The sequence below is a fragment of the Siphateles boraxobius genome, unplaced genomic scaffold (genome assembly GCF_051911475.1).
Source record: "Siphateles boraxobius isolate OS27281-9 unplaced genomic scaffold, OSU_SipBor_1 130, whole genome shotgun sequence".
Taxonomy (NCBI): Eukaryota; Metazoa; Chordata; class Actinopteri; order Cypriniformes; family Leuciscidae; genus Siphateles; species Siphateles boraxobius.
In genome coordinates this window covers 48,935,966-48,949,151 of record NW_027508734.1, presented here as the reverse complement: position 1 = coordinate 48,949,151, position 13,186 = coordinate 48,935,966, and the positions used below count along the sequence as shown (strand labels likewise).

Sequence of the window (13,186 nt, the reverse complement as noted above, 5' to 3'; positions counted from 1 at the left end):
GTTGTGCTTGCATAGAAAAGCATCACTATTGTTATCTCCCATACTTATAATTATTATTGGTGGTCCCTGCAAAGCCAAGGCTTCATATCTCTGAATCACAGTGTCCTGAACAATCCCAGAGACTTGGGGTGGTTCAGAACACCCTAGCAACTGCTTAGCAACCATATATCAACATCCTAGCAAGTTAGCAACCACTGAGAATACTCTTGCAACTGCCTATCAACCACCCAAACACCATAGCAACTGCTTAGCAACCACCTCATACACCTCAGCAACTGCCCAGCAAAACATACTAGCAACATCTTAAAATAACAAACGTGCTAATACATGATAGCAACATAATAGCAATGTTAAAATGCTAGCAAATAGGTTACAAAACGCTAGAACCATTCTAGCAACATGCTATGTTGTAAACTTTTTCTTCTCAAGTGTAGAAAAGATAGAGTTGCAGACCAGGAGATTGTTGAGGTATAAGTTATTTATTTCGTCGCTGTAGTCATCTCAATCAAGTCTGACTTCTTGAGTCAAACATTGTAATATATATACATTATAAGAGGGAGGGATTACATTGTGATGGTGGAAACTCGTATACCAGTTTAGGAACCTGTATTAAAAGAGAGAGGGAAAAACTTATTCAAACCCTGAGACTCCAGAACAGGAGTGACAGGACTCTCTCTTGCTAAGACAAAAGCTCGCGAGAGTCTCCAAGAGTTTCATTAACATGTTTCATTTAACTTACAATAGAAAGAAAACCCGTCTGACAGCTGTATATAGAGACACAGAATAAGACAGGAGTTTCGTGCTCCACAGCTGAATGCTAATTTCAAGTTACAGAACTTTCTCAATTTATATATGAAACTAAATTAAACATTTGACAAAGTTGTATTCCTTCACTAGCAAACATGTTAGAACCATGTGATAAAACATGATAGAAACATCCTAAATGTGGTTAACAACAACATGTTAAAACATGCTAGCAGCATAATAAAATATGCTAGAAATGTGCTATAACAGTTTTAGTATAATGTAAAAAAAAAATCCATTGACTTGACAATGACAAGATTGTTCAAATGAGCCGGTCTTGAACACACCTCGCCAAATGATTTCAGTTGTAAGGTCTTTACAGCCTACAGAACCAAAACCCACAACAACACTGACTGAACAGATAAATACAGTAAACAATAGGATAAAAACGACAAATTATTTCCACGTTTTTTTGCCACAAAATTAAGTTTTATTATGTATTATGCATTTATTAGTTATTATGGAAACGCGCGCACACACACACAGTACAGACACACACTTGCATGTCAGCGATGCTCTGAAGATTTTATCAGTAAAATAGTTTAGCAACATGACGTTTATTACTAGCGAGGTGCAGATAAACGTAGTTTTGCTATTAGTAGATGCCAGTAATTTGCACACGCTTAATCTACCTCTATCTCTCTCTAATAGCTACATTAATAACTGCATTAGTCTGCAATCAGTGAATTGATAGCATACTAATGCAGTTATGAATTGCTACAAGCTCTAAAATGACGTTTCGGAATTAGCAACGGAGGATTGGGATGAGATCCCATTACAAGTACTCTAATTCTCAGTTTTAAGCTTGATGAAGATATTACACTTAAGTATGTTTGCTTTTAAATTAACATTTTGTTATATGTTTTTTGGCAAAATTACATCTCCTTATTAATCTAAACACAGGATTTACTCCCTTCAAACATAAATTGTCACTTTTTACGTACCTGCAACTTCCCGAACACACACACAAGAAATTAAATGCATTCATCGCAGGAAACCAAGCAAAGGTTGAATATGTCCAGCGTTTCACAGATGTTACATATCACATACCCTTAATTCGTCCTGGTTAACTATTTCAGTAAAACGCTCCAATAATGTACTTTTCTTTCCTTCCTTTTGTTTTTTTAATTCTCCTTTTCTAAATTTCTTTCAGATCTGTTTTGCCTCCATTGCGGTTCAAACAAGTAACTGCACAACTGCGTATCGTAATGAGAGCCTACAAATTAGTGCCTGATGAAAAATTAAGCTGTAAACTAGTTAATATTTCTATTATCATGTTAAAAATCATTATTATCAGAATAACTTCTGCTAAGCTTGTGAATATTTTTAGAACGCTATTAAGTTATTAAGCAATATTGTAGTTTTTCTTCTTTGCATTTTATATAATGACCACTAGGAGGTGCTCTATGCATATGTTTTCCTTGATCAGTTTTCCCTAGATATAAATGTTGTTTTTAAAAATGAAAGTAAAAGAGTGACGCACTTTGATTTAGTTTAACAGTGAAATGAGAGTTCCGTGTCTTTATTAAAATCAACACATTAATGATTTATCTCTCATCGACCTGCTTGCATTGATTGGAATGTTATATTTTTATTACTTGGACCGCCAAACCCGCGGAATATCCGCAGTCTCCACGGATATAACCGTGATCCACGCATCACTGCAGTCAATATAGCGTTATGATATCAAAATTGATTCAGTTTTAAGTGAAACCATTGTAATTCTGACAGTATTCAATTTGTTTACAAAATACAAAGAATACTAAAAAAGTTACAGAAAAATAATACTGAAAAAGTTACCAGAGTTTTGTATCCTTATTACGTAATGCCGTTACATGTATTCCGTTACTCTCCAACCCTGAATAAGGTGTACTGAACTTGATAATTTAATATATCACTGTCTTAATATATTAAAGCCATGTAAGCTAAGCATTTCATTTTATCGACTTTCTATGATGGAGAATTGCACAATGTACTATTTTGTTTTATATTATTTTGAAATCCATGCCAACTCACCATGCCACAGTTGAGGTTCTTGTTCACCTTGCAGAAAGTATGAGGAGGAGTCTCGCCCTTGTTTGTGATGATGACACAGATGTCAGTCACAGCCAGTGAGTTCTGGGGCTGGATGGGGTGCGCTCGGCGATATGTTATGAATATGCGCTGAGATGTGGCAGAGCTGTTGTTGACGTTTGCACAGCGGCCAAACGGTGTGGCCTCAATGACTTCACAACCCTGAATGACACGCTCTTTACCCTCGTACAGGACCCTACAACAAAGAGGAAACACTGATTAGCAATTTAAAGGGTTAGTTCACCCAAAAAATCTAATTCTGTCATCATTTACTCACCCTTAAAGTCCCACTGGTGAAAATCTAGTTTTTAATGTTGTATATATGTCTATGTGGTGTTTTTAATATGCTTTAAGACATACCATGTGCAAATTCATAAGTCAACACCATTGCTGAGTATTTTCTCTTTAAAACTGCAGTGAAAAAAGGTGAAATCGCTGGTGTTTCTGACGTCATAAACTACCTTGTAGCCAATCACGTCAATGTGCTGACGAGCTTTAGCATATCAATAACAGCGAACTAGCAAGGGAGTCTCTAGGGATGCCAGGTTATCCTGTTAATCCGGTATAGCGGGTGTATGATGTGTATTACTATGTTATGATGAACTATATGCCTTTCTCCACTGATGTTCTAAAGTGTTCAAAGTGTTTCTGATGATTGTTAGAAGGCAGACTGAAATGGCGAATGTGAACATAGTTTGTGTAGCATTAGCAACAAATTATTAGCTTTTTAATAACATAGTCAAGCAAAAGGCTAATCACATTAATTACCGTTACATGTCCGACATTGTAAAGAGTGATACCTATGAAGGTAAAATGATGACAAAGAATCGCATGCGCAGGGTAAGATTTGTGAAAGTGTACATAAGATTGCAAGCATAAATTAAATTTGCATTTGCAAGAGAAGATTTGTAAAGGTGTCCTTCAAGTGTAAGAAACGCCCTTTCTTCACGCCCTTCAAGTGTAAGAAAAAAATATTTGCAGGATTTAACTGTTATTCGTAAGTCTAATTCATGTATTTTGAAGCTGTAGCTTCATGCTAATACAAAATAAATAGGATCTGTATTCTTCAGACTTTTATTTTTCCGCGCTTATACTTTTGGCACGGTTTTTGCGCAAAAATGCGGCCAAAAGCATTGCAAGCCTGTGAACAGCAATTTGCAACCGAAAACAACAGAGGCAGGAACTGCAAAACAGATTAATTGCGTAAAATCAAACTTTGTGTAAAAAAAATAAACTGCATGACTCTCTCTCACTCACTGAGTTTTGCAAGTGCGAAGAGGAGGGCGGGTCCACCTTCATCATTTAGCCAATCAGATGAGCTTCTCGCTGACTCTCGTTTTACTCTGATCTGATTGGATCAATAAACACGCCAGTCACCAGAACACATCTTTATCTTCATTTGGCTCAGAAATCTTCTCATTGCCGAAATTGTAATGCACACTTTTAATGCCCACATACATGGTAAATAAAATAAATAAATGAACAAATTAATAAAATAAATAAATACATCATGATTGCTAGTCTGTGCACCATTAGGCTGACTATATGAGCCGAAACTGAATTTCGAGCTGGTGTGTTAAGAAAGGAAATTTCTGTGTATTCAGTGCATGTATCCTGCTCATCATCATCCTCCTCCTCATCAGGCCATATCAGTTTGTAATCTTGATGCTTAATGTAGGCTTAGTATCTGCACTACTGCATGCATAATTTCACCTGTCTACTGATCAGGGGGGATTCCAGAATTATTATTATTATTTTACTAAAATGAGTTATAATAATATTTTTTCCCTTTAAAGGTGCAGTGTGTAAACATTTTGAGTATCTATTAACAGAAATGCAATATGACATCCATAACTATGTGTTCAGTGGTGTATAAAGAACTTACTTAATAAACCGTAATGTTTTTATTACCTTAGAGTGAGACATTTATATCTACATAGGCGCGGGAATCCCCTTCTATGAAGGTCGCCATATTGTGACGTCATGTTTCTACCTTAGCCGACAGCGAACAAACAGCGTTACAGAGCGCGTTTAGTCACTACCTTGAAAGAGAAGCCGCAGAAAGCTAGAAGAAGCTAGCCATAAACACCGTGAGTAGTGACTTTTCCCTTGTCAGTGGTGTAAATATGTAGTTGGATTGTTTCATGTAACTTAATTCTTCTCCCTCGCTGTGTTATGGCTTTGCTATGTGGGGATAAATGTGCTGGTTACGTTCGTGAGACAGCTGATTAGTAGGCTACTTTTGTCATTGACCGTAGAACAGTTACAGGAATCACCAACCCGTCGATCTTGGAAGCATTTTAAGTCGATCGAGTTTCCAAAATCAGAGAAAAAAGTCTATTGTGCGTAGTAAGTGGTGTCTAGGGGATGCGGAGGCACGCGCGCTGTTACAATCATGTCATTTTTGCCGCGCGCACCTTTGGGCTCATGCGGACGCGTCGAGTATAAACAAGGCTTAACGCTTTAACCAGCTCAGCCACAGTAACAGCTCATATTAGCCAGCTAAACTTTTACTACCCTGTTAGAAAAAATATATAGTTGCATAGTTTCATGTGGTTCTTCTCCCTCACTACATTATGGGTTTGCTATGTGGGGAGAATGTGCTGGTTATATTCGTGAGACAATCAGCTGATTACTATTATTATATCATGTATTAAGAACCTTGATCCTCACCTGACTATGGCTTTGTAATCTTTATCCATGATGTGGTTTATAATGGACTGTGGTACAGAAACTTGGTTTACTCTGGCTATTCTCTGCTGTCTCAGACGACGATGTTTGTCCCGTTTTAGCCACCGTAGCTTCTTCGAAAGGGAGGGGTGAGCAGTGGGATGAGCCCTTAGTGCAAACTCGCAACCGAACCGCTAGATGTCGCCAAAAGTTACACACTGCACCTTTAACATAAGAGCATCTCTAAATTATGCACCATTTATCACCTGCAATGCCATTGTGTAACCACTAGATTGCTGTATAGCTCTATATATAAACATATCTATGCTGTGTATTGCTCATGTTGATTTAGTATCAGTTTTCATTACAGTCAAATCTGGACACAGAGAAAGCATTTTAATAGCTTGACCAGTCACACAGAAGTAATCAGAATCAATATTGACAGTGCAAGACAATATTTCAAAATATATAATTTATGTTGAGTTAAATGTTCTCATTAACCATATTAGTTATGTCATGTTGTTTACTATACACGGGTTTCTTGTATACAAACAATACCGGATGCGCGCGCACCCAGGGGGCAAAAAAAACGCTATCTGTTATGGCGAGTTCTGTAAAAGAACATTGTAATTAACGTAGATTTTGCATTGTTTGCAATTTCTTGTTGACTCAATAATAAACTGCAATTTCAGAGTTGGATCTGTTTGTTTGTGTTTCATATTAATATAACATTATGTAAAACGTCCAACTGTTTACGAATCAAAATCCGGACATACTGTGATGCATGTATGAATTATCATGTTAGACTAAGTTAGTAATGTAATAGCCTCTATAGAGCCCGAATTTGCTTTTATATAAGTTAACCTTGTTTACGTTACTTTACGACCTGCAACATATCATGACTGCACACGTATAACGTTACTTTACTGTAAATCAAAGATTTGACGATGGATTATGCGGGAAGTTGTACCTCCGACCGTGGCGATTATATTAAAAAAACTTACTCTCAGCAATGGTGAGATCTTGCCGGATCCCTACGCAATACCTGACGATCTTTGGATTGTGGATGACAAGAAGTGGCCAGCAATTGTATGGCCTGATATATATATATATATATATATATATATATATATATATATATATATATATATATATAATTGTCTAATTCAGACACCAAGTGTGTATACAAGAGAAATGATTAGAGCGTACAAATCCCTTGATGCATACCTTGATGACCGTGCTATGTGGTCATGTGCAGCTCGTCATACACTTTGATGCTGCACCGGATTTTTGCGTGTTGAGGTCAGATGTGCTCCCTAGTCAAAGGCAAGGCATTAAAGCCTAGCCTTATGATGCCATGGTGTATGTCCATAAGGGCCTTGGTTACATCCTTAGAGGGTACGTCTATCAAAATGTATCTGTCATCAGAAACCCTTTACTCCGGTACGAAGACCGCGGGTCTTTTGCCCCCTGGCTGCGTGCGCAAGCAGTGATGATGTCGCCGAGAAATCCATGTATATTTTTAGATTGTGCTACTGACTGTTGTATGACAAAGATGTGCGGGGGTTCATTGTGCGCACGCGTAAAAGAAATGGGAATTTTATTTTGACTTGAGTTTTTAGTTGTAAAAAAAGAAAAGAAAACTTGTTGCTCCCTCGGGCACTGATGTTATGCCAGTGTATTGAGATGTAAACCAACAAATAAATAATACTCAGAAGTTATATCTGGATTATTCTTTAATGGACGGATGACAACAACATATTGTACATAGACATGACGGATAGAAATGAAACCTTAACAATTTGAGTGTTAAATACCATGAACAGAGACATGATGTGAAAAACACTACATCAGAATGGTATTATTACATAAAGAATGGGTACTAAATGTTTTGATTGTAAAGTTTAACATCAGCTCAGTGGTGTAACAGATTATATACTACATAAAATTTCAATCCAATAACATTAACACCAGCTAGAAATTCAATATGAATGTCAGTCAGCCTGGTGCACAGCTTATTAAGAAATCATGATTTATTTATTAATTTGTTCATTTATTTACTTAGTTAACATGTATGTGTGCATTAAAAGTACCATTTCGGCAATGAGAAGATTTCTGAGCCAAATGAAGATAAAGATGTGTTCTGGTGACTGGCGTGTTTATTGAACCAATCAGATCAGAGTAAAACGAGAGTCAGCGAGAAGCTCATCTGATTGGCTAAATGATGAAGGTGGACCCGCCCTCCTCTTCGCACTTGCAAAACTCAGTGAGTGAGAGAATCGTGCCAAAACTGGAAGCGCAGGAAAAAAGAAAGACGCAACTGTACAAATCGGGTTATTTCGGAAACGTTTTGCCTCATGCACACAACAAGTCATGCAGTTTATTTTTTTTACACAAAGTTTGATTTTACGCAATTAATCTGTTTTGCAGTTCCTGCCTCTGTTGTTTTCGGTTGCAAATTGCTGTTCACAGGCTTGCAATGCTTTTGGCCGAATTTGTGCGCAAAAACCGTGCCAAAAGTATAAGCGCGGAAAAATAAAAGTCTGAAGAATACAGATCCTATTTATTTTGCATTAGCATGAAGCTGCAGCTTCAAAATACATGAATTAGACTTACGAATAACAGTTAAATGCTGCAAATATTTTTTTCTTACACTTGAAGGGCGATTTACACCTTTACAAGGGCAGGAGTGGCTCAGTGGTTCATGTAGGTTGTCTACAAACCGAAAAGTTGGTGGTTCAACCTGGTTCCACCTCACCAAGTGTCGAGGTGTCCATGAGCAAGAATCTAACCCCAGCTGCTCCCGACGAGCTGGATGAAGCCTTGCATGGCTGACACTGCCGTCGGTGTATGAATGAGTGAGTGAATGGGTGAATGTGAGGCAATATGTAAAGCGCTTTGGTGGCCATTGGGTCTGTTAAAGCGCTATATAAATGCAGTCCATTTACCATTTACAAATCTTCTCTTGCACATGCAAATTTAATTTACTCTTGCAATCTTATGTACACTTTCACAAATCCTACACTGCGCATGCGATTCTTTATGTCATAATTTTACCTTCATAGATACCATTGTGCAGCATTTACTTCATTAAGTTGGCCGAGTGAATCTCTGAGCTGGTGTGAGTGGACTGGAGGCAGGGCTAATTCGCATCTTCATGGCTCCGCATAAATTACCGTAAAACTTCAAATAATAGCCCGGGCTTTTATTTTCCCAAATCGTCGAATTGCACCGGCTTGTATTTGAGACAGGCATCTATATGAGACAGGCCTTTATAATTTAGTGTTGAGATGTTGTTAATTGAGATGTTGTTCCTAGAGTCGCTAATCTCTAAAAATCTCCAAATGCTCCACGTGAAACTGCGGTCTTCCGACCCTTTACTATTGTGTCAATTGCTTTTGATTAATATGTGCGAGGGAGAGAGAGCAAAACAGCGCTCGTGTTGTTTGAAGACGTGAGTGTGCGCGCGCCCGGGGCGCTTTCTCTGCTCGTTTGCGCCCTGTCAAGCCGCGCTGCAGGCATTCTATTACATCACTCACCGATCAAAAAAGGCTTTGGCGGAACACAAATTTGCTTTGGCGGCCGCCAAAAAGCGGACGATCTGACGATTTTTAGAAGATTAAATACAACCCGAAACTAAAAAACAGACCCGGCCTGTATTTGAGACCTGCCCTTTTTTTTACCCAAACCTGTCGCCACACCAGGCGTGTAAAAGAGACAGGCGTCTATTTGGGACTCGGCTATTATTTGAAGTTTTACGGTAAGTAAGGGTGTAAAATTGCATTCAAGGCATGAAGAATTTTTTACACAGCAAAAAACGTTTAAATATGTCATTTTGGTAATCAATGATTAGTTTTAAGGTATTAAAGAAAAGGGACTTTGAGTTGTTCCAAACCGGTAATAGTTTCTTTCTTCTGTTGAGCACAAAATTAGATATTTAAAAAAATGCTGGTGAAAAAACAGTTGACGGTAACCATTGACTTCCATAGTAGAAAAAAAATACCACTGAGTCAATGGCTGCCATCATCTGTCTGGTTACCAACATTCTTTAAAATATCTTCTTTTGTGTTCAACATTAGAAAGAAACTCATACAGGTTTGGAACAACTTGAAATGATGACAATTTTCATTTGTGGGTGAACTATCCCTTTAACCCACAGAAATGCACATTTCATTTAAATCTTTTGTTCAGAGTACAGTTAAATCATAATTTTTTCACCTCAGAAACATAAAAAAGATTGCATCTTTTGCTAAATTTCTCAGTAGCTGATGAAATCCTTTGTCGTCTCTAGGACAGATTACTGTAACACCCTTTTAGCTGGAGTCTCTAAATCCACATTCAGCAAACTGCAATATGTACAGAACTCGGCCGCCAGGATATTGACTGGGTCCAGGGTATACAATCACATTACTCCAGTTTTGGAGTCCTTATACTGGCTCCCAGTCAGATTCCGAGTTGATTTTAAAATTATGATGCTGACATATAAAGCAATGCATGGCTTGGCTCCTTATTATTTATCTGAATTAATTTCCTATACCCCAAATCAGAGACTGCAATCTTCACAATCCAATTTGTTTGTTGTTCCTCATACACACTTACGATCTATGGGTGACAGGGCTTTTTCTTCATTTGCTCCTGTCCTTTGGAATTCTCTGCCTCTTGATCTTAGGGAAAGCTAAGACATATGACATTTTTAAAGGTAGACTTAGACATATTTTTTTTTAATTAACATTTGATTGTTGATGTTACTTTTATTAGTAGCTTTGTATTATTATTAGTTTATTATTATTATTATTAATAAAGAGACAAGAAATGGAAAGGCTCAGCCTTTAGGCTGTACTTTAGCATAACATTTCTTGTGATGTGCCAGTCTTGAACTACAAAAAAATTGCCTTTTTACTGAATAGCAACATCTAGCAGTGTACAATAATAACACTGCAACCTTATGTTTAATTTGTCCTTGAGATTTTTTTTTTTTTGTGACTCGCTAACAAAAAATAGAGGGCAGACGATTGTTGATCACTCCATTGACATTCTATTGAAAGTCCATTTCCCCAAAACTGTTTCAAAAAGTTCATAGACAGATTAGCTCTATGCAAGTGCATTGATCAATGTTAATATGTGAATAAAAGCCTAAATTAAATCTGTTCATCGCATAAATTCTATTCCATGTTTTTGCTGAAAACATGCTGCTAAAATATAGCCTATAGTTAGAAAAACATGCTTTATTTTCGTTGATTAAAAATATTTACTTCGAAAGATTGAAAATGACTCAAAGCTAAAATAATAATTCATTTTTATATATTCAGAAGCTTTAAGCCGTGTTAATTTAACTGCCCTTTAAAAAAATATGGTAATCTGCTGTAAAACCATAGTACTGAATAATAGGTGGTGTGCTGTTCAGGAACCCAATTATGCAGAGATTTAAAAGCTTTAACACAGTAAGTGCCATAAAATGCCATACCAGCAAGTGCATTACATCATATTTATTTGTGATAACTAAGAGGGGAAATGGTGTCCTTGCTGTGATTTGGTCATGGTGAGGATCAGGGAGGGTAATGATTCAGGCAGGGGTGTCGACACAGTAAGCTATATCCATAAAAGAGTGAAGACCTTGAACTGAATTTTAAAACTCACTGTCAGCTGATGCTGAATGGAGACCACAAATAGATTTTGAATGCATGTGCCCCACTTCTGTTATTCAGCTATGGATATGGGATAGGTTGATCATAACAGTAACTAGAGAAATGGCGTGTATATGTAGGGTGTGGATTGTAAAAAAACAAAAACAAAAAACAGAGGGGAGGTTATTTGAATGAGAATATGTAATTCCTATACAATGAAGAGTAAAGATACAGAAAGTAATTGTTTAAACTGAATGAACTAAATTAAATACATTTTTAACAATTAGTGTTGTAGTACTTGAGAATGGTCTTGGTCTCGAGACTGCTCTAGAGACCATTTCTAAAGGTCTTGGTCTTGTCTCAGTCTCAACCGCATTTGTACTTGGACTTGTCTCTTGTCTCAGACTTAGAGAACGGGATTGTATTTCAAGATTGGTCAACACTACAACTGTGGGGATACATTTAAACTAAATTGCTTGTGCACTGTATGATTTTTGTTAACAAAATTGGATCATAATTGTAATTTGATGTAAAACTTTCTGCTTCAAATGCAACCCATAACATATTGCTAATTTGATTTCTTTTATTACTGTTGTATCAAGTCTGTTGTATTATTATTATTGTATCAGTAATAAATCACTCAGAAATCAGTGAGGTATTCAGCCATCTACCCCTACAAATTTGTATTATCTTCATTCCATCTTAGTCCAGAATAAGTCGTAGTGGCACACACATTTTACTAGGCTGCTTGCAACACTGAACGCTGAAAATCTGTGTGGGTCTCATGTAGGGATTTGACGGTGAGGATATTTTCCCACCGGTTAATCGACGTGTGACAACACCGGTAATACCGGTAGCTATCACCGGCGGGGGCTTTTAAATCGCTAATTTAAAGGCAAACGTAAAATGCGCGCGTTTGCACGGGCATGCATAATGGTGCGGTCGTGAGGAGTAGCACTGTTTTGTTATTGTGCCCTGAATTGGCGCTAATTTGAAAACTAAACTATTTTTTTTTTACATAGCTTATAAAGAGCACTTCACTTTCACTTTTAGCGTCAATTCAATTCATCCTTCGCAGGGAGTTTGATTGACATGTGATCTGACCAATCAAAATCCACCATTTTTGTCCGACAAAGCAGTCAGAAGTAGATTAATGTCGGTGGATTTGAATTTGGCTTTAACCCCTTCAGACCTGAATTATGTTTCAAGTTTCTGAAAAATATAAAAGTACATTTTCCCAGCTCATGAGGCTTCTATAAATGAGACCAAATGAAAATAATAATAAAAATATTGGCTTTCATTGTAATTTTTTTTGTCCATTCCAATGGACGTCAGGTCAAAACAGGTGTACTTCCCAAAAATGTACCAACTTGAAATAAATTAATAAACATAAAATTTGTTGGTCTATACTTTAAGCTTTTTCTCAAAGTCAAAAAATGTTCAGTAGTAAACCATTTCAACTTTAATTTTGAGGTTTTTGTTTTACAGATTGCACATTGTTTGTAACAAAATAAATGTCTTCGAATCAATCAATATGGTCATATTAAAGTCATTTTCTGTGTGCATCTTTCTTTTTTTAGATCGAAAACTTGAACATTATAACATTGCAACTTTAATTGTAAAGTTTTTGCTTTATAGATCGCACATTTGTTTATTCATAACAAAATAAACCTAGGAATCAATCAATGCATTCACGTTAGAGTCATTTCCTGTGTGCATCTTTGAAACAATTTCTCTGTTAACGGTTTTCTTGTATTTTTGCAGTACATTACTGGCAGCACGGTTGCCAGCAAGTTACTGTATTTCGATTTCCAGTAAGTAACTGTAGTGTAATTCACTTTACAGTGCACAAGATCAGAAGTGTAAACTACAAAATAATACTTTACTGTATTTTTACTGCATTTCGTAATTTGGTCTGCTTCTGCTGTAATTAATTATACGGCATTGTACTGTAATATCTATATTGATACATTACTGCTAAATATTATTGTCATTTTCAAAATAGTTACTAATAA

The 13,186-nt window shown here is 36.7% G+C and overlaps 2 protein-coding genes across 8 annotated transcripts in view; one reads left to right on the top strand and one right to left on the bottom strand.

The window, feature by feature from the left end:
• The window catches only part of LOC143736711 (uncharacterized), a 336,163-nt gene that overhangs the window by 210,098 nt on the left and 112,879 nt on the right, over window positions 1-13,186 (top strand). The gene's annotated exons all lie outside the window — the stretch shown is intronic.
• The window catches only part of dennd4c (DENN/MADD domain containing 4C), a 137,521-nt gene that overhangs the window by 78,853 nt on the left and 45,482 nt on the right, over window positions 1-13,186 (bottom strand). For all 7 annotated transcript variants that reach the window (XM_077229646.1, XM_077229648.1, XM_077229650.1 and 4 more), the window contains exon 3: window positions 2,821-3,073. In XM_077229646.1, the coding sequence (XP_077085761.1) occupies window positions 2,821-3,073 (253 nt within the window). The remainder of the gene's footprint in view (window positions 1-2,820; window positions 3,074-13,186) is intronic.